We start from the raw sequence: 22,753 nt of genomic DNA, 5'->3' as shown, positions 1-22,753 counted from the left end.
CCCTGACTGCACAGTTGGCCTCAGCCCTGACTGCACAGTTGGCCTCAGCCCTGACTGCCTCACCCAGGGTAACCTGCCACATGCCAGTGTGTCACTGCTTCTTGTCCCGGGGAACCAAAACATTCGTGCTAGTCTGGATGCAGCCTCTCTTTAGTATTGCATTTCTGCCCAGGTGTCCCATCACTAACTTAAAATGGAAATTCTTCACATTCTTCCTCATTTCTTTCCTTTTGCCTATCAGTTGCTGGCCAGCCAGGCTCATAACCTGAGTGGTCTTCATCCATCTCTCTCTCAACAAATTCTCCCTCTTCTTCTTATTGCTGATAATTCTGCTCACCGAATGAACATATTCCTTTTGTTATTGGGAATGTTCCTGTCTAAATTTTCTGAATAACTTCAGAGCTTCTTATGCTTATTGGAACACAAAAAAATTATGAAAAGACTTCTTGTCTTTCTTGAAAAGACCTTTTCATTGAAACTTTTCTGATCAGCTCCCTTTTAACTTTTCTAAAAGCTGTACTTTCCTTCATAGACTTACAACTTAAAATCTTATATGCCTTGTCCATGCATAGGATACTGCAACTTCCTCCTTTTTGATCCTCTACTTTGTGACCTTACTACAACTTACAATAAATGAAAACAGCTTTGCCAAAAAGTAATCCCCACTCTCACTGTTTGGATCGTCTTGAGTCCATGTTTGCATTCCTTGACTGAATCTCGCTCAGCTTCTGCATCAGGGTCTCGATCCTGCTCTGATTCTCACTTTTGAGGCTCTGCACAAGCCTGTTTCTGCCTCCATCCCAGGTCATATAATTTCCTGTTTTCCATTTTGCTCTGCGCCCCTATCTATCCTTTGTTTTCTTCTTCCTCTCTAGATCCCAGGTCGGGAAAGAGGCATCATTAAGCAAGGCACATGTTGATAGTCCACTGAAGCCAGTAGGATTTAAGTGCTTTCCTGAATCGGGATTCTACCTTTTTTTGTCTTTCATGCTGATTTTAGACTGGGAAAAGTCTTTTGTTTCTGCACCAAAAATGATGCTTTCCCCATTCAAACCTCTTCTCTGATATATATGTCTTCTTAAAAACCTTATACTGATACTTCACCAAATTAGACTTCTAAAATATATGCATGTTTAAAGCAACCTAATGTAACTAATAAATAAATTAATACATTTTCCCACAAGAGCTGTATGTTCCCTAAGAAAAGCTTCCCATATTTTCACTTTTACAACTTTTATTTAAATTGTTTTTATAATGTTTATTTTAATTACATTGTTGGAAGCCTGGGGGCTGGGGGCTTATCTTTCTGTTCATCTGTAAAGTACTATGCAGGTACATAGTACCATGTGAATCTAATCAGAAATGCCTAGTCAATTCAGCTGCTTATTTTTCCTCGGTTCTTGTGAATATACACTTACGCAATGCTGTAGCGTTGCTGGAGGTTAAAAATCACACATATGTGGCTTCATGAATTAATCTATTGAATAAATAATTGTTTTACAACATCAGAAATGCAGAATGTTCTTTTGGATTTTATTTAAATCCTTTTGCCCTGATTCTCATTTTATAAATAGTACCATATGATCATAGTTACTAAATTAGCACATATCACCTCCTTGTATTTATTTCATTTACATTTGATGGTTTTGCCTTTCCTGTTCCCTGTGCACTTTTCCTTCTCCCTTTTGTCCTTCCCTTTCCAGTCTAAAAGCTCCAATATTTCTTTAGCTACTGCAAGGGCTGAGAAACTTGTAAAAAGATCCTTGTGTGCTGTACGTGGAGTCACCACTAAGGACCAGGGTATTCCACCTGTGCAATCTATCTCAAGAAAGGGGTGGTCCATAGTGCACAGTTTAAGGAAGAAAGCAGAGAATGAATTTTATCTGTGTCACAATTCTGTCCTGCTTCACATTGCTTCTTTGTGTGTGTGGGCAGTGAGGGAGATAGAAGGGTAAATTCATCCATTTGATGGAGCTCCTTCCTGATTCTTGAATCTAATGAGCACGAGTCAGGGTTTCCCTCACTGTTTTCCTTTCTATGTTCTTTTCTTGCCCACTTGCTCATGCAAGGGAGGATTGGGTGATGAATTCTGCCAAATTTGCTGTGCCTGTAGTCTCAGTTGGAGCAGAGTTTTAGCAAGAGGCTTTACCCCTTCTTCCTTCACTGCTTAATAACGTTGAGCATAAAGGAAATAATCCTTGGAACACGGATAACATGCAGCTTGCATTTGAATAGTCTTTTGGAATTATTTGATCAGCTCTTGGGAACTCAGATCTAGGCTGCTGCATTCCCGGTATATTGTATCAGGCTATAAAGCATTACAATCTTGGAGCATATTATTAAAGAAACACACCAATTAAAATATCCCATACATGTTTACGTGTTCATGCTTTTAGGCAGAAAAACTATGCATTTCAATGAAGAAAATGTCAGTATCATTGTAATACAAGTTTAGAGCTCTTCCTTTTAAAATCCAGTTTTATTCAAGAAATGTATTGTTCTTTTTTTTAAAGAAGCTAGTTTCCCTCTGAAAATGTTGTCTAGTGTTGCTGTTGCTCTTGTGGGAAATTAAGGGTAATGTTTTTGTTGTTGTTAGATAAGAACATATAAAGAATAAGGGTGAATAATTCAGTGGTAATAGAATGACTGTAACATTTATTGTACTAGTACTTGTTTTTATATGGGAACAATTACATTATCTTATATGGAAGGGTATAAAAGATGCAAGAGACACTGGAGAATTAGTATTAGCTTGAACAATATTTCCTGGCTCTTCTGTATAGCCTGAGTTATGGTAACAAAGCTGATATGCCTATCACATGATAAATTGTTGGTCTGTCTAATCTAGTATTTTGGTCTATCCAATGGCCATTTTGAATGCTTCACAGGAAAATGTAGATCTTTTCTTCTACTCTAACCCCCTGTAGATTGTGCCTCAGCCTTCTTCAGCCTTTTAGAGTTTGCTTTATGTTGAAGCATGAGGTTCTATATCTGTTATAAATTTTAGCTAATCTAATTGTGGACCTGTTTGATTGTATAAAGGTCTCATCCTTTATACAATGTACTGTAGCATGGGGTGCTGTGAATAGTTTGTGTTGTACTAGAAAAGATTTTTGTTAGTGTGTGGGTTTTTACCTTTTAATTTCATTACATGACCTTTTGTTTTTCTGTTATGAGTGTAAATAAATAGAATCCATCACCTGGCCACTTCTATATTGTTCATTACTTTTTATACCTTCATCATGTCACCTTTTATTAGTATACTTTCAAAACCAAATAGATTTAAACCTATTATTATCTCCATCTAAGTGGAAGTGTTTCCATGCCTCAGATAATTTCTTGTGCCCTTTTCTAGACCTTTTCTATTTCTAGAAACCCATTTTGTGTGGGAATGCAATCAGAATTGGAAAGTACATTCAGGATGAGGGTGTGCCTTCTATTTATGTAATAGTATTTCAGTATTTCAGCATTTTTTCTCTCCCTTTCTAAATACAATGTATCACTTATTTTCTTTTTAGATCAGAGGTTTCTGTAATGATGCTTAGACCTTGCCCTGAGAGGTTTAAGTTCCTTTGAAGTTCATTCCAAGTCCCAGTAGGTGAAAATCCAAAAGACCAACTTGCAAAGAAAGATGGAACCTTTAGAATGACAAATTTAATAAGTGTCGGGTGTAAATGATACATCAAGGAGGGAAATGTTGACAGTATCTAAAGATAAATTGCTGCTTTGTCAAGCCATGTCCCATAGACAAACATGCTGGTTCTTTAGACATCTTGTTTTAAAGAAAGCCAGCTCACTAGATTAGAGAAATTGTCATGTTAAAGATTCTGTTGTAATTTGCTGAATGGTGTAATGCTTCCAAATTTACCTCTGGCTTTAATTATTGTTGTTTCTGTCTGGGCTTCCTTAAGTACCTCTGGTGAAGGAAGTCCTGTGGCAGTGCTTACTTTGGTTTCTGCCAGTTTAGACTTTCTGCAGCATGGCTTTGTTCATTCCCAAGCAGTCTTCTGAATCCTTTTGCCATTTGATCCTAAACCCCACCAGCAATATTATTGTACTCTAACTCCCAGACCAAATCTTCCTCCACACTTCTGTCCATATGTAACACCTTCATTGGGGTTGTCTAACACAGCACAGACTTTATAAAATATGTGCATGTACATTTTCACTATGGGGCATTAATAAAAGCATCCAGGTTTCCAGTGACTCTGTTCAACTAAAAAAATTGGGCTGCTGAAGATATATTTTCTATAGTACTTGCACTCACTAGTTTGAACCTTTTATCCCTAGGTCCTGTTGTGACATTTCCCTGCTCTCCTGCTGTACTGTTTTCTCTTTTTGTCAGTCATATTTCTGCCTCTGACCCTTAAGGCTGTTCTTCTCACAGAAGAACTCCTGCATAAGACAGAAAAAGGAGAACGATTTCACCTTGACTTCCTGCCTGGTTAATGGGGGCTTCCAGAGGGAGGAAATGCTCTATATCAGGGATGTCAAACTATCCAGCCCCTTCTCAGCATACCTGATCCAGCCACTTCTTCAGCATCTCACGCAGTGTGGATCCCTGAGCAGCTGGAATGGGGGCAATGTATGGTGCAGTCCAGCCAGAACAGCAGCTGCACTGTATGTGGTGGCTGCCCCAGCAGCTTCGGGACTGTGTTGCACACAGCACTTGCTCCAGTCACTCCAGGATCCAATGCTGCATGTGGTGCCTGAATTGAGAGTAGGCACTGCATGGTACAGTTCAGCCAGGGCAGCTACCTTGTGAAGCATGGTTGCTGCTCTGGCCAGACTGCACTGCATGCAGTCCTGTTTCAGCCACTTCAGGATTTGCACCACATGTAGTGCAGGTCCCAGACCAGCTGGAGCAGCTACTTGATCATTTATGCTGGAGGAAAGGAGAGAGAGATGGGGAAGAACAGGGGCAATGCTGGGGCTGGATGGCAGGGCTCTGCAGGCTGGATCCAGCCTTCAGGCCATATATTTGACACCCCCACTATACATATACATATGTAATAAGGAAAAAGGAATTGTGACAGGGAGAGAAAGAACAGAAGTGAAGTTCTGTATTTACTTTTAGCAATAGAGAGGAGAAGCTGTTATCTGACGTTCTCCCTTTTATTATATGGGCATGACAGTAGTCAGTTATGTAACCTTACAAGTTTTCTGGTCCTAGAGATCCCAGTATTCCCTGAAGGACCTACCTTAGATCTTGGGTAACAGTGTTTGACTCTGTTTTTCAAGTCTAAATTAGGGAAATTATTAGTCTACTTTATCACATTATTGTATTTCAACCATACCATTTCTTTTGCCAAATCCTTCCTCCTAAACTTGCACAGAGTGCCCTGAACAAACGCTTCCTGATTATATAGGCTAATGAATCTTTCAATCACATAAGCAGTGTGGTTTTTTTTATGTAGTATTTGAAGAATAATTTTGTCCTCTTGCAATTGTTCCTAATTTTTATGTTTTTAATGGTTTACCTTTTCCCTAGCTTGATCAATAGCTACAGATATGTTGGCTGCCCTCCAAACCAGCATTGACCAGCAAGTGCTAAAATCCCAGAATGCTGATTGGAATGAGCTATTTCATGTTTAACTTAAATATTGTGATTTAGCCTTTGTTAAAGTATTCCCTTATTAAATAAGTAGTGTTCATCCCTACTAAAATCAAACAGTTACTCTGGGATTAGGATACCTGGGGATAAAGTCCTATGGTGAGCAACCTCTTCTTATCCTTCTTTGCCTTCCTATACAATATGAGATTGTAAATGGACCAGAAATAAGGTATTCTAGTTTATAATTCTTTAAGGTATTCTAGTTTACATTTTCTCCATTTTAAATATATAAGTATAATCACTTTAATAAAAAAGGATAAGATGCCTATTGTATCCCTTATATTCTACCTGCCATTTAGTTAGTATGTAATCCCCAACTATTCCATTGAATAACACAAAACTGTGCAACTCCCAGTTGCTAATTTGGGTAATCACTCATTTATCTGGGTCAGCTGTTAATTCTGTTGCTTTTGTAGTAATAAGTAACTTGGAGAATGTGGCCCAGTTTTCTCTTGATTTCAGCCTCTAGATTAAACCCCAAATTGTGCAGAACAGATGCATGAAAAATAGTTTGCTGCCAAAATGGAGAGCTCTCTCAGTCCATGGTTACACAGTATATGCTTGAATTAAAATTGCTATTTGTAAACTATCTGAGGATAGACATTCTCTGGCATATTTTTAAATAGCAGCAGTAAAGGAACTAATTTCTGTCCTGCTTTGCTGCTGGTTTAACAATCAGAGAAAAATCTCTTGTCAGATCTGTTTAATAGAAAATGGGTATTTTGTAAACAAGCTATTTCTGGTTTTTTTACCAGTGGAATGAAAGATGTCTTACAATTTGACAGTAAGCCCCCTCAGTATGTTGCTTACATCACAACTTGTGGTGTTCAACAAGACTGCATCTACTAATAGGAAGCTTAGAATATGATGGGGACAGGCCAGATTTTCAGATGTTGAGTATTTGCAACTCTCAGGAGAGAAACTATGTCTTCAAGATATGTGATTTACATTGAACATGTTGCCAAAAGTGCTTCTGAGTGTTTCATAATAATATGCTGTGGAAAAAGGATGTGGTTTTCCTTTAACTTTCTTTGATTCCTTTAACTTTCTTTCATAAATGACCTAGAAGAATGAGTGCATAGTGAACACGCATAATTCACAGGTGACACTAAATTATTCCAGGTAGTCAAATCCCAAGATGATGGTGAAGAGCTGCAGAAAGATCTGTTAAGATGGTGATTGGGTGAAAAAGTAAAATTCAGTGTTGACGAGTACAAAGTAATGCACATGGGGAAAAAGGAAACTATAGATGCACCATGCTGGACTCTATGAACTAACTGTTACAACTCTGGAAAGAGACCTTTGAGTCACTTTAGATAGTTCTATAAAAACATTGGTTCAGCAGGCAGTGGGAACCAAGAAAGTGGATGACCATCATTAAGAAGGGAATTGAAAATTAAACTGAAAACATCATTATGCCTGTGAGAAAATATGTGGTACACCCTCATCTTGAGTGCCGTGTGTAGTTCTGGGGCCCATGTCTCAAAAATGTTGCACTGGAATTGCAAAAGATACAGAGACTGCAGGGAGAGACGGGCAGCAAAGATGAAGGACTCTTGAGTTTGGAAAGGGGATGATAGAAGCCTGTGAAGAGAGTGTAGGATGCGGACAAAGCAATTATGGAGCTGTTGTGCAGTCTCAGAATACAAGAATTTATGGCACACACTGGAAAAAAATAGGAGGCAGGTTTAAAACAACCAGAGATGGTACTTTTTAACATGGTATGTAGTTAACTGGTTGTCACAACAGGTTGTAGAGGCTGATAGTGTACCCAGGTTCAAAAAGGGATTTTCAGGGCACGGGTCAGTTACTTATGGCCTGCAGGCTGGATTCAGCCTGGAAAGGCATTGGGTTTGGCCTGTAAAGGTCTGCTCCAGTTTGCATTTTACTGAGGGTGCACCAATCCCTAGCTGTTTGATCTGGTCTGTGTTTTGCTAGTGGTGGGCCAATTGCCTCCTCCTGCTCCAGCTTGAGTAGTGGGCTGCTCTTCCTCCCTGCAGTCTCTGTTCAATAAGTTTGCTTCTGAGGGGAATGGTAGCCCAATTACAAGCTGTGGCTTGCATTAGTAAAAGGTTGCTGATCCCTTGTTTAGATAGGTTCATTGGGCACAGGTCTGTTGGGACCTACTGAAAAGAAAGTCAGGGTAGTATGTTCTGAAATCCCTAATCCAGTGATAATTGATGCCAGGGAAGGTATGACAGCCAGGGAGTCTATTTGACAGCCAGGGAGTCTATTCCACACATGCCCTGTTTGTATAGTCTTCCTTTAAAACATTTACTTCTTGCCACTTTCAGAGACAGGATACTGGATGAGAGAGACGCACTGGTTATTTAAAGTGAATGCCGGGGGGAAAAAAATCAGGAATTGGCCAAAATTGCCTATAGATATCCAAGATTCCCATGTACTTGAGTTTGCCTGCAGAGCACTATGGATCAAAATGAACCTTAATTAACTAAAAGTATGAATTTATAGTAGATTAAATTGCATTACATTTTCTTATAGATGAACTTATGTAGATTTAATGTGGCCTTAGTTTTACTTACTTTAATTCCCAAATGAATTAAACTTTAAGCAAAATAAGCAGCCTTTAATTCTAAAAAAATGTCCACATGTTTAATGCAGGTTACTTAAATTAGATTAAAGTTTCATTTTGATTAATTTTCCTAATTTTTTATTGTACTTAAGTCCTAAAGTTTCCTTGTACTCAAGTGATTAGAAAATAGTGATATTTAAAATGACAAGAACTGTGTATGTTTCATACTAGCATCCTGGAATTCTTTACCAAGAAAATAGTGATACTTAATGAAAATGCAGTGCTAAAGAAATTGGTATGACTCATAGTAGGAATGAGATGCAACCATTTTAAGTACCTTGTCAGAAGGCATGAGTACAAAAGGATCATAGTCTGACTACTTGGAACCTCCAAAACGAAGCATGAGGAAGAGATGAGACACTTGAAACAAGCACTATCACAGCAACAGTGAAGTGCTGGGACAGAAGAAGAGAGCTTCATTGGATATCCCAGTTAATAGCAGCATTTGCTTTTAGCATGTTAACATCCAGATCTCTAAAAGGCATAGTTTCTGCTGACAGAGTGTATGATATTGTAAGAGGTGTGTATGAACATTTCTGGAAAGATGAAGCAAAAAATATGCCAGTGAACACAAAATCAGAGGCCCAGGTTGTAGCAATTCATAAAGACCATAGAGTATATAGGATAGAAAGAATGAAACTGTAGAGTTGTTTAGAATAGATGTAAATAGAGATTTTTCATGAGAGATTTGGGGGGAGGGGGAGGGCATTATTTATCAGGTGATTAGTTTGTGGCTCTTTAGATGATAGTTGGCTTTGATGGCGAGAGAATAGTTTGGTGTATGTCAGTCCTGACAGAATTGCTGTGGGTCTAATACTTGTGTGACATAGCAGAGTTACAGTAGAGTTATACTTGTTTACACTTTTACAATTTTGGCCATAGTTTTCAGGAACAGCATCTTTTTTGTTTTGGAGTAATGGAATAACACAGTATTTACTTTGAACATCAGAACCGTCACGGAAGTTTTATCTCCATAAAACTTTGTTCTGGGTAAAATGCGTACTATGCAATTAACACAGAATGTTTATTACTTTCCAAGGTTACTGATTTCTTTGCATCACTAGTAGTCCTAAATATTAGAAGTCAGTATTCAGGTTCTTTTCCTTCAGTATATCACAAACGTCATGATGCTGGGCTCATGTTATTGTGAGTTTTGAAATTCAGTCCCAAATTTTTGTTTATGATATACACAAAAAAGGAGCAATGAACATTAGCAAGCATTAAAATCAAGTTTGGTTTACTGAGCAGCACTGTCTTTTAGAAGGACTTTCTTCTGTCATCTGTGAAGCCCAACTCATTTTAAAATAAACTTTCCTCATGCCAAGACAGTAAAAGAGACTTGTTGGAATTCCAGTATTAAGAGCGCCTGGTAGTTGAAGATAAAAGTTAAAACAACAAATTTTCCTCCCTCTAATTGTGTGTGTAAATATTTATGATTATTAAGCAACTTACCAAGAAGTGGCTTTGTGCAGTTTTAGTGTAATTTATAATACCTGGTGGATATGGTATACAGGAGAAACAGGAGTTTTGCCTTTAGGGATTCTAAAGGATATAAGTGTCAAAATTGTATAGGCTTTTAGTGGATTTGGAAACACATTACTCATACGATAGTTACAGATGTTATACTTATAGTGTGATAAGTGCGTAGAAAGTGCTCTACAGCCATAACTGAACAGTGTTCACGGCACATAGAGCACTATAAAAATGGAGCCTGCTCTAAGTTAACCCTGGATTAATGTAGTATCAAGGTGTAAAGTGCTTTAGGTTAGAGTGCATTTTTTAAGTCTGTACCACATCATCCCATCACATATCAAGGTGGGTCACATTCCACTGGCATCCTTGGGGCTAGGGTTGCCAACTCTGTTTGAATCTATTCTGGGAGGTTTATCACATGATGTAACAACAGTAATGAAACGTTACTATTACATTTTAAAACTCCACTGGACTACTGTATAAATCATATTCAACATTTAATATTTATTTTAATGAATGGCTTATCATTTATCTCCTGGGTGATTCTCAGCATTCTTCTAGAGATTTATACCTAATCCCTGGAGATTATAGGGCAATCCTGGAGGGTTGGCAACCCTACCAGGGGCCCGTCACCGGGCAGGCTACTAGCTTCAGCCAGTACTTCTGCTTCAAGTGACCGCTGGTCCAGTCCCACCCCTGGGCTGTCACAGAGAGGAGATAGAGAAGGCTGTCTTCTGTGTGCAGTTGGGTGGAGTGTGGGGGGACAGAGCCCCCTGCTGTGCAGGCCACCCCCAGCTTGCTGGCTTGGGGGTGGGTGCAGGCTAGGTCTCCATGGCAGGGTGCTCCATCCCTGCCTCAGTCTCAGGACAGCTGTGTGGTAGAAGGCCACCTCTGTTTCTCCCCAAAAACTCTGTTCTGTGACAATTTGGTTAAGATGGGCCCTGCAGAGGGTCCACATCTTATCCTATCTCTTTAGGTAACCTGGATACATTCCTGAGGGAGGGGGGAAACCTGCTGCCTCTGCCTACGTGACTGGCATCACAGACCCGGGTGAGGGGCTCGGGCTCCCTGGGGAGCTAGGAACTGCAAGGCTGCCCAGCAACTAGTAATGCATTTCAAATTGGTTGCCTGACAGCCAACAGGTGCTGGCCTCCATTGGACCAAGTAAATGAGGTCATAAGGGCTGTATAAGTTAAGGACTGCCCAGGAGGAGGGGGCAGCAGCCACGAGAAAGACTCAGAGAGAGAGAGAGAGAGAGAGAAGAGCTGGATAATCTGAAACTTGCTGTCTCTCTCAAAACCCATGATCAAGAGGAAATATTCACCTGCCTCTGGGTGATACTTGTGAATAAGCTACCTGAGCTCTTACTAGATATATAGCTTGCAGTAACTCAGATGCGTGATCAAAGGCTACCCAACCATGGGAGTTTGCTCTATGGGATTTCTCTGATATTGCTCTACCCTGTACCCTATTCCAACCCTACTCCTTGTAACCAGTAAAGTTCTCCTTAGTACCTAGTGTGGGAGACTTATTGGGAGTGGGTCTAGATTATGCCTTGGGGTCCCCTTTGTTCGTCTGACTAAGGGAGACCACTACTTGTGCTTCTGACTGAGGGAAGCATCCCATGTTCCTGAAGTGAATCAAGTACCCTTGAGGGCTACTAGGCCTGTTTCCTAGGGTGCGCAGAGCCAAAATCAAGCCCATCCTTGGGTGGTGGCAGTGTTACCCCCAGGCTAGCTGGTATGCTCCAGGAAGGGGGTCGGCCAGATGTGAGGCGCCTCCAGGGAGGCACTTGGAGCCTGGAAAGTGGTCAGGTGCAGTGAGGTGGAAGGCTCAACACAGGAGCGCCCCTGTTGGCCTGCCATAAGCTGCATCTCGGAGCTGTGAGTGTGTGGCTTCTCATTGTGCTGGGAACTGAGGGCGGGCAAGTGGAGGAACAGAGCCACCCTGCCATGCAGGCTCCTCTGCAAGACCTGTGCCTGCAAGTTGGAGGCGGGGCCACTGTGGCAGAGGGCCTCTCTTTTCTATCCCCTCCCCACCCACCACCATCCTGACAGCTGCAGTTTATAGCCATGTGTTGCTTTCTGCTGCACCAGGAACTGGGAGCAGGTGGGTGAAGGAGAGGGGAGTGGATCCCCCTGGGCTAGGAACAGATATTACACATAAACTTGTTTAAGTGATCAGAAAGTGGTTTAAACCTGTAACAGAATAGACGTTCAGTGTATGTAAACCAGTTTCAAAATGGCCGAAACTGGTTCATCTTAAACCAAAACTGATTTAAGAGAAACTTGTTTGAATGTAGTATCAGACTTAACTGATTTGGGTCAAACTGGTTTATACAGTGTCTGTCCCAGGACCCTTCCTGAAGGTCCAGCAGAGTGCTTTGCAGCCCTGGGCTGGGCCGGCTGTGCTCTGTGTTTAACAGAACAGGGCTGTCCCCACCCCTCTCCCCTCTAGCCAGAGCTCTGGCAGAGACTGCAGGTACAGAAGGTTCTGTCTGGTTTCCCCCTCCCCTCCCCTTCCAGGCTGCTTGCTTCTCACTGCTCAAGCAGGGATCCCTCTCTCCCTCCCTCCCATCTCCCGCAGCACAGACCCCAGCCCCATGGACCCTAGGCATGTGGTGTGCTAGCTAATGCTGAGAGGTGTCTCTGTGTGAGTGCATCTCCAATTTTACTGGGACAAGCAGACAGAACAGTATCTGCTTAGAGCTTTTTGGACCTAATCAGCAGATCAGCTGGTAATGTCCCCCTGTTCCTCCTTTGGAAAAAGCTGTTAAAGAAGAGCGTGAACTAATGAAAGAGACTTTTGTTTTGTTGATGGGCTGATAAACACTGTTTTATCAGCTCCCTGCTGGCTGCCTCTCCTGTTAGGCTTGCAGAAAGTATGAAGAAGCAGGGAGAGAGAGATTGGAAAGCTCAGTATCATCAACAAATGCATGCACTGTACATCCCCCTGCCTTTGCCTCCATGCTAGCTGGGGACCGGGGTCTTGCAACACCTCTGCCCCTTGAGCAGGGAAAAGCCTGGGACTGTGCAGGTATGGTGAGGGTTTAAACCCCTCCCTAATCAGAAGTCCTGACAGGGCCTGGCCACGCCCCACCCTCAGCTTAGCACTGTGAAAGGGAAGGGAGGGCTGCTCTAGTGTCCTCCCCACCCGGCTTCTAGCCTGAGCCACTGCAGGGATGTGCCTGCATTTCCTCAGTCCAGAGGGAATATCTGTGCAATGGCAAACTTATTCAGTCTAGGCAGGTTAGACTAACCTGCAAAGATTGAATGAATTCAGGCTCAGGCTTTTTGAATGTTGGTCCCTAGCTATGCTGTGCAGGTCCAGCTCTGACCCGCCTCTGTTTACGACCCCCCGCCAGACTTGTGCCTGCAAGTTGGGGAGAGCCCACATGGCAGGGGGCTTTCTTCCTTCTCCTTACCTGTGAGCAGCCAGCACTGACAGAAGCCAGCTGGTGGGGTGGCAGGGCTGGGGAGAGGGGCTGCATTGGCCCATTGTGGGTGACTGGCTGCTCGCCTGGGCTTGAGATTCTCTAGGAGCCTCCTGGGTGGCATGTGGGAGTGCCCCCAGCCTGTGGCCTCAGCCAGTATAGGCAGGCTCTGATTGTTACACCCCCGCAAGCAATGAAATCTTTGCTGTTTAGTTCCTGCCTAATCTAGAAAGCTTTGAGTAAAGTGTGATACTTAGAGTGCTTTCATCTTGGGGGTTTTGGAATATTTGCACCTACCTTAGTTTTGTAGAAAACCCTACCCTTTAATAATCTCAAAACAACTCCTTTAATTTCTTTTCCTTGCGTATTTACTGCAGAGAAGTAAATTACTTTTGGGAAAGCTGAACAAAATCTTTGCAGCTATTTTTTAAAATTATAGAAGTATAATTAAAAAAAAAAAGTTTCCCTAGTACTTCCTACATGTGGAAAACTTGTACTGCTTATAGTGGCAAGTATTTTATCCTTCCTGTTTCCTGCTGGGATTTCTTGTTTTGTATTATTACTATTGTCATCATATAACTTTATCTTTTAATAAAATGTTAACCATTGCTTGATTTTGTTCTACATTTTAAACTTTCAGATACGTTTTTTAGCTTTAGCAAATCAAAATCTGGAATTTAAAATTTCATATTGGCTTATTTACTATATGGTCTTCATGCCTTACCATATTTTACGGACTAGGCATATAATTTTCCTTACCTAACCGCATGCATAGTCTTAGAGAACAGCACATAGAAATAAACACAGCTGTTGCATTTTGGTGATAAGGCGTTGAAATAAAATCATGAGTGCATGAATGTGTTTATGCTGATCAGATTACACATTCCATAAAGCACTGCCTGAATTCATGGGAATGTGTGGTTTTCTGTTTAAACACAGACACACTGATGCAGTTATTGCAGAGACTAATCCAGAGAATTTTTTTTTCTTTTTTTCTTTTTTAAATGGAAGAAAAGGAAAAAGTTCACCCAGAAAGCAAAACAGAACCCTAAAGTATATTAAAGCAATGCTAAGGTTAAGAATCCAAGTACTGTACGTAAAACTTGGAGAACTTCAAAATTAAAGACATAAAGTTTAACAGCTGTGCAGAATACTGTGAATTCTCACAAAAATGAGAAGAGGTACAAGTTAGACTTGTGAATAGGAACTTCAGAATTTGCAAACATTTATACTGTGGTTTTGAAAGTTGTAATAATCATTTATAAAGATTTAGTTAATTGTGTTTGGCATGCAACTGTTGGAAAATTCCACATAACTCAGAAACAAGCCATTTACAACTTTGATTCACTGTTACCTGAGGAGCCAATAAGCTGAGGGAACACTGTTAGCAAAACAATAACTAGCTCGGCCCCGGGGCTGTTGAAACATATTACAGGTATCGGGTTAGCAAAACACAGCAGTAGTGTGTTTTTGCACAGCACGTACAGACTGACATTATTATATAAAAGATCAAATATACAGCCACTGATAATGCCAATTTTTACTTATGTTTCAGAACACGGGACTCTGAAACACAAGGTAAGGATTTGTTTTTAATTTTATATGGTACTTGTTTTCTTGCTGTGTACAAATTGCTCATTGCCATAGATTTTTTTTTTCTGTAGTTAACATAGTATTTCTTCAGAACTGTGTAAACTCTAGCAATAGGAATCGCTTCATGTGCATGCATTAGCAATTGGACGCTTGTGTGTTTAAAGTAGTTTCTATGGTGATTTGTTAATGTTTGTAATACAAGGAAAGAGAAAATATAAAATAACATGGTTACTTTAAGTTCAGGCCATCTCTAATTGCAGTTCTCTGACACAAATCTAAAAATGGAGATAAAACTATTCTGAGTTGAAAGTTAGAAATTCTGCTACAGTATTATGCTGGTACATTAAATGGGTACAGTTCCACAGATTACCAAATTCTATGAAATTTTCCAGAAGAAAGCAGATTTTCCCCATAAATTCTGTTCTTGTCATGGAGGCAGCTAGTGGCCATAGTTTTTATGTAATTTTGACAAAATAATGAAATAACTAGCTAATGTCCAGAGAAGTTGGTTGGTACATGTGATCTTTCATTACAAAACTCTCTGAACAGCAAAAAGTTGCACTGCAGCTGAGATGTCTTACTGCACATTCTGCCACAGTAGACAAAAAAGCTTTAATTTCCACTTGTTCTGGCAAGACAGAGACAGTTTTTGAAATCCAAGGCACTATAGTATATTCCTAGCATTCATTTTGGGTCAGCAATTTATGCAGCTTTGTGATTTAAACTAGCACTATGTATATAATGCTAATAACATTATTGGATATGTTAGCTGTTCTTTATGCTTGCATGCTTTCCTAACCATGTCTCAGTTTGGCATTGCAAATCAAATGACAATTATTGCTGGCATGACAGATATAAAGGAGGATTAACGCTGACTGTTAATAACCACTGATACATAATTAAGATGGCTAGTTTCTGTGTTGTTGCACATTTCCACTGAGTTTCCACTGCATAGTTGCTATATTGAGAATAAAAACTACCTTCTGACAAGTACTCATTGGCCTAGGTATACAGGATGGTTAATTCAGTTCAACTTCTCCTTGGCGAGTGTCCTTATCCCTAAAAGGCTATTATAGCTGGCACTAGTTTTTACCATTTTTGATAGTTTCAATGTAGATGCCAAGATGAAATGGGTATAAAAGTATTCTGTCTCCATTGAGTGGATCCAGCTAGAAGCATAAAGGAACATTGGCAGAGCTTCAAGGAGTGGAGAGAGAAGGGGTAAAACCTTGAACTAGCACTACAGCAGGATGGGTTTACACTTATGATTAGAGAACTCAGTGGCTTGTGCTGTAAATGCACTTGAAAATATCCGTTGTGTGTGCTCTGTATAATAGGACCCTCAGTGGCAGCCAGTTTACTTTGCTTTCTGCTGTGTGGTGCCTGTTTTACATTATAAATATTTCTTCCTAAAGATATCTGTTATGCATTAGTATTATTAAATACCAGAATCTAAAATTTGATAGGTTTGCTTAAATTTATTGATTGTTGGACATGAAATTCATTCAGTTTTGAAAATTGCTTACTGTGTTTTATGGACAGAGTTGCCCGTGTCAGGGTAATGACAATGCGTACATACGTGGCTAAATGAGGAAAATGTTTACCCTTATTATATCTAATCCTTTCTCTCCCCATGTTCCTTGCCATGACTTGATTACAAAGGCCTGTAAGAGAAGGTCCTTTTTTGATGGGGGTCACAGTCGACTGACTTTTATGTAGAATATAAAATGTTAGGAGCCTTAAACTCATTTGTTACAGGACCCTTTTGTACCATTCTGGCCATGCGCTGATGCCTTAAACTGAGTGTAAAATTCAGCTTTAAGGTTCTGGAAAGGGCCCTTTTTGTAAATGAGGACAAACCTTTAAAGAAAGGAAGAGAATATAGGTAGCATATCAGTAAGATCTACACATAACATGAGAACAAGCAGTTAGTATCTCTCCAGACTCTTCCAGTAGTTATTCTTGCTATATTTTTACCTTCTATTCTTTTCTCTAGTGAATCCAATTATTGTTATACCAACAGCTGCCACACTGGGTTTGGCCACAGAAAAAAATTGCTACCCACATATGGACCTTTCCCTAGTTCTCTTCTCCAGTCCCACATGATGGCTTCTTTCCACTCAGTGTCTGCCTGAATAAACAGCAAAGCCTCTAGTTTTGAAAAATAGATATAGAAATCATGTGTCGGTGTAAAACAAGGCTGCCCTGAATTTGAGGGCCTGGCTTTTGGTCCAGCAGAAAAGATTTTTTTTTCTTGGTTTCATAAACCCCAGAATTTCTATTGGAGTAAAATTATCTTAGCCTCCCTAAAGCCATTGTGGCTGATGATGGTTTTTCAGGGTGAATGGAAGGGAACAGGTTAGAAATGGCAGTATTTAGAAGAAAGTACTTTTATCACCAAACTCTTATATTCATCACCCCCCTGCCCCATTACTTTGCATGTGGTGGGAAGGAAGGCACCAGAGTGATGGGGAGCAAGGGGTCAGGCACAAGCGTGAGTGGGGCAAGGGGTGGGGGAACAGACAGCAGGGGCAGGCAGCAGATGGGTTGGGGAGCAAGTGGCAGGCAGGGCAGGTATAGGTACAGGGTGGTAAGGGGCAGTGGTTTGGGTATAAATTTAAGACAACCCTCCGATAATTAGATTCTAGGCACGTAAAATTGTAATAAATTTATAATTTTCCATGATAGAATTTTATTATTGGGAGGTTATCTTAAAGTTATCTTGGATTTGGGTAAGTACAGCGTCCTCTTTTCTCATTGCAGCTGAAAACAGTGATTTTTCTCTCCATTATGGTTGTAAATAGCCCAAGACTCAAAAACTCAAAATTGTCTTCAAAGCTGTCAGTGTGTTATAGTGCTGAGTAATTTGGCTATGCTCAGGGATGCATCATTCTGGCTTTCTTCATTGCTTATCCTATACCAGTAGGACTCTGCAAATATTCTGAGGAAAATAATTGTACCCTTTGTTCTACATCTGTTGTTTTTTTCTACTTGGCTCAGGAAAAAAAATGCCCTGTGATTGCATGAGCCCTCATGCAAGCTACTAGTTGAAACAAGTTTGAGGCAGTATATTCTTCACTAAGGTTCTTGGGGGCCTACTTTAATGTGGAGAGCTGTGAAACAGCTACAAATCAGAACTTACATATAAATAAACCTCAAGCTTGTGGGGTACTTTGGATGTTGAATATTGTGTGTACCTTAAAAATAGAATAGTTTAGTATTTCATGGGAGGATTTCCAATTTAATGCTCCTTTCAGAGAGGGTCTCAGTATCGGTGTTTCTAGCAGTCTCACTAGCCTTGGTATGAAGCAGGAACAGCATAAAGTGCGCCCCCCCCCCCCCGTGTTACAACAGTGCCTTCTTTTACATGCTGTCTCACTGCATTTCTTGTCTTAAACTTCCCCAGAGGCAGACCATGCCAAAGTGTAGTTTTTCACTATAAAATAGTTTATTACAATCGATAACCCTAAAAATAATTTTCAGAGTATACTATTTCTGACAGGTAAAGATAACTTTAGAAAAGAATGTTTAAAAAAAATCAGATTATCTGGTAGATTACCAAAATGTAAAGAACACAGTATTCACAAACAAAAACCAGTTTATTCATGTCTCTTTATTTGTGTTTTTTGCTATGTAGAAACCAACTAATGGAATTCGAAGAAGCTCTAGACATATGGACTCAGGTTTGTTTTGTTTTGTGTCTTTTTTTAATAATTCACCATTTGAATTAAAAATGGGGATAAAAAGCTTCAAGTCGTACCATCGTGCTGTGTCATGATCATCATTGCAAGTATAAGTATATTGCCAATATTTTTTTCACCGGGATCCTAAAATCTTGCATGTCTAAATGGGCTGCTTGACTCTTCTCAAAGCTATAGTTAGTTGTCTGACAGAACTCTGATTCTTTTTTTTTTTTTTTTTGAACTTCTGTTTTTATGACCAGTACTTGCACTGTTTTGTTTGCATACTGAAAGGCCTCTGGGCTTATGGTTAACAGATCCCCCACCCTTTTGCAGTTTTCTGTTTGAAAATCAAACCAAATAAAAAGACAAGCAGCTATTTGTAAATCTTAGGGGCTAATCCTGCAAAGTGCTCTCAGCTCTTCTAAAGGGTATTCTGAAAGGCTGCTCTTCGGAAAGAGTGCAGCGTTTACATGGACTTTTAAAGGGACGTTATTTCACTGTAGCTTATATCAGATATTGTTAGAGAATCACTGACAACGTTCTTAAGGACAAATTAAAGGTTTATTTACAACCTGTATGCTCAACTGGGTGAGTACCTCCTCTGGAGAGTGATTATTTGTCTGAATAAAATATATAATGGTACTAAACAGAAGACCTAGTTAATGATGTGAGAATTTTTGGCATATTTTTATAGTAATTATGTTTTTGTTCTTTACATATTTCTTTTCACAATTTAATCACTAGATAGTTGCAATGTGGATGGTACTAGTATATGGTGTCAAACCAAGTTATGGATTATACAATGTGTGGTAGTTTTTTTTGTTCATTTGTTTGTTTTTTAATGTGGATACCTGAGAATAATTTGTGTACAACATTATATAGTGGAGCAGCTTAGTGCCATCATAGATCCTGGCAGAGCTACATGTTTAGTAAAAGCAGGTTTGGAGTTGTGCTGCAATTATTACTGGCATTCAGCTGCATAGCCTTTAACGCTCTAAATACTGTAAGTACTTGAAACAAACCACACCCTTTTGTCAGTCTGAGACATTTTGGAACACATATAGTTGCTTTGTTGCCACTAGCAAAATATTACTTCACTCTGCTTTTTGATCAGTCTGTGTGCCCTTTTTGTTTAAAAAAAAAAAAATGGAACTATTTAAAAAGAATTTAAACTTGTAATATGTGAACCCATAAGAAGAAATAGCCTAAAAAATAAGTCAAAAGCAGATAAGAATCAATTGGATCAGTTTTACTAAAGTAATATGAGTTTTCACTATTCATTCAGACCCAAGGTTTTTAAACTCAACTAATGTTTAGTTTCTACAATGCTATTTGGACACCTAAATAAAAGTAGCCTGATTCAGAGGTGCTGAACACTGAAGTTTGGTAGCAATTGGCATCCTAATTAAAAGGGATCCTGGTTTTCTCTGTTTAAAAATCACAAATTCTCTGATAAAAATTAAAAATTCTCTGATTTAAACCCTCAAATCCATGTTTAAAATGAAATGGTACTATCTAGCTATCTACCAGGGCTGCTCGAGACACCATTGTTTTATTTTGCCATTTCAAAGGGACAGTGCTTTGTTGTATCATTTTATTCTGTTTTGAAGCACTGTCCCATTTCATTTCATTGAAGCTGTTTTGCTGTTTCAACTGGTTTCGACGTTTTGCCCATAAGCTATAATGGGGAATCATGAAAATACCTAAAACATTGTCATTTGTTGCTTGATTCAGATGCAGATTGCAGGGATGGTAGCCCCTTCTGAGGGCATGAAGTCTGCCAAGTTTTAAGGAGATAGGTCCAGAGGTTTCTCGGAACCTGCACCTCAAAGTCTTGAAAGAAAAATTTGTGACACTTACTGGCATCGGCAGACTCCTGTCATTCGGCACACAGATCTGGGAGATTACACACCTGGAGGGCTACAGGGCTGTACCAGACTCCTTCCGGGGGTGTGGGTCTCCAGATCTGTGCCTGATGGCAGGAGGCTGCAGCTGCTGCCTGGAACCAGCACTGGGTGCAGCCCGTGCCCAGCTCCATGGAGCTCAGCCCAGTCCTGGGAGGCAGGCAGAGCCAGTGTTACTCTCCAATCAGAGTGCAGCCCCGGCTCTGCCCGCCTCCTGCCACCAGGCTATGCTCTGATTGGCTTCACCAGCCCCATGGAATGCAGTCCGGTGGCGGGAGGTGGGCAGAGCTGGGGCTGCACTCCCCGCTGGGCTGTGGAGCTGCTCAGAGTGCAGTGCTGGCTCTCCCCTGCCTTCCACCACCGGGCTGCTTTGAAACTTGAAACATTTCAAAACTTTCAAAACATTTTGAGTGCCCTCATTTCGTTTCAAAGCTGTTTCGATGCTTTTTGTTTGGTTTCAATTTCACTGTTTCATGCTCAAAATGCATTGAAACAGCTTCAAAACAAAACACCCAGTGACATTTTGCACTGCCCTACTGTCTGTCTGTCTATCTATCTATTGAACACAGTATTTTATTGATATATTTACAATTTTTAAGCAATTTGGAAGCCTACTAGTGCCTCAATCACTATAAAAAAATTCTAAGTACTTATAAATTTGATTTTGGGTTTTTAATTATGGAATTTCAGAGCTCCCTCTGCCCCTTAGCTTGCTAGGATGCAAGTCCAGGCATCTTACTGCCAAGCCACAGCTCCCCCAGCCCTGTTGGTGCCCAACAGTCCCCTCACCCCTTCCAGCCCTGCCAGAGGGGGCCCCCAGCTTCCAGGACTACAGGGCTAGGGACCCAGGTCCACAGCCCCCTGTCTCCCACATCAGTGCCTGAGCCCCAGTTTCCATCCATGGAGCCTGGCTTCCCCTCCCACCTGGGTAGCATGTCCAGAGCAGAGCCTGTGGTGGGGCGGCCTAGGGCTCCCTGCCCTGCCCCTGGGGCCTGTGTTGCCCACTGGGAGGAACTTGGCAGGGCAGGGCTGGGTGGGGAAGCTCCTTGCCGCTGCAAGCTCTGTGCTGCCCTGGCAAAGTGCCCCCGTGCTCACCCGGCAGCAGCGGGTGGCACAACTTTGTGCCACCACCCCCTCTGCTGATGGGTGGGAAGGGGGCAATTTACCAAGGTGGTGTGATGCTTGTAGCAGCGAAGAGTTTTCCTGCTCGGCTGCTTTTTGCTCTGCCACACTAGGCTCCACCCATTGGGCTGAGTAGGCTCCAGGGGGAGGGCAGCCTGTCTCCACCCCATGCACAGATCTGGGGGTATGTGCCCCCCAGGGCCTCCCCAGAAGTGCAGACAAGCTGCTTGCGATTCCATTCTGCTCCCCAGCAGTGCCCTATGGCTGCAAATGCACCACCTTGGCTGGCCAGCAGCCCCAGCCCTGCCAAACTCCCTCCCAATGGAGGCCTCATTCCCCCCTCCCCTCTGCCAGACTTACCTGTGGGAGCTGCTCTCCAGGCTGCCTGGAGGCTATGTGCATGTATGAGCGCACACACGTACAGGGCATTTCTGCCTGCCTGATCTCCTTCGGCCCCCCCCTTCCACCTTTGCAGCTGGAACTCTTGCCAGCTGCAAAGAGCTCTTTGCACAAGTGGAAAATCCACATGTTTTTCCATTTAAATCTAAAGTCAGTGTTTTTCTCAGTTAAAAGAGAAAATCTGTGTTTTTTTTTCCAATTTTCCATGGGAAATGGAAAACTTGGCTCCCTTTTAAGTAAGAAAAGCCTCCTTATTCACAAAGGTCACTTAAATACATATTTAAATGGCACTGAAATCTGTAGGAATAGTGTAGTGTTTTCCTAATTCAAAGTTTTAATTACTTGAGGCCCATTTTTTCCACTGTTACTCATATTTAATAATGATTCTACTGGAGTAGTTATGTTAAATGTTGATATTGGTAGTAGAATCTGATCCTTAATTCTTGTTTGAAAGCTATTGGAAGTTCAGATAAGTGGAGAATAATAGTATTTAATTTTTGGATACCCAAGTTTAGGTTTTCTTATTGAAGAGTGTTAATTTCTATTGTTCCATACTTCTGTTGCAGAGTTGTTCTGATATTAAATATTTTCAATAACAGATAACAGAAATGTTGGCCTCTCCTCTGCGGTCCCTTTTTTCTTCATTCTGCTTTCAAAAACAAAGTGCGTATCTTATTCAGGGGCAGGCTGTATATGAGAAAATACAATAGTACAATAGTTGGTTTAATACAATGCTGAGCACAATGCTGCTCTAAGCTGGCTATACTGTGTTAGGTTTTGAAGCAGACCCCAGCCCCTGTACCAGAAATAGTGCTGCTGGCTAAATGTAGCCAGCTTAGTGTGGTACTGTGCATATATACTGGGCAACCAACATGGGTTCATCAGTGGAAGGTCCTGTTAGACCAACCAGGTGGCCTTTTACGATCAGATCACCAGATC

At 41.0% G+C, this 22,753-nt stretch overlaps 1 protein-coding gene across 1 annotated transcript in view; it reads left to right on the top strand.

Annotated features, from left to right (window-relative positions):
- Nucleotides 1-22,753, top strand: part of VAV3 (vav guanine nucleotide exchange factor 3) — a 220,281-nt gene that overhangs the window by 120,120 nt on the left and 77,408 nt on the right. The window contains exons 17-18 of the mRNA XM_019530656.1: nucleotides 14,669-14,691; nucleotides 18,344-18,389. Coding sequence (XP_019386201.1) covers nucleotides 14,669-14,691; nucleotides 18,344-18,389 — 69 coding nt within the window. The remainder of the gene's footprint in view (nucleotides 1-14,668; nucleotides 14,692-18,343; nucleotides 18,390-22,753) is intronic.

This window comes from Crocodylus porosus, unplaced genomic scaffold (genome assembly GCF_001723895.1).
Source record: "Crocodylus porosus isolate Cpor-Errol unplaced genomic scaffold, CroPor_comp1, whole genome shotgun sequence".
Taxonomy (NCBI): domain Eukaryota; kingdom Metazoa; phylum Chordata; order Crocodylia; family Crocodylidae; genus Crocodylus; species Crocodylus porosus.
Note: the sequence above shows the minus strand (reverse complement) of the source record. Positions and strands in the feature narration are given on the sequence as shown.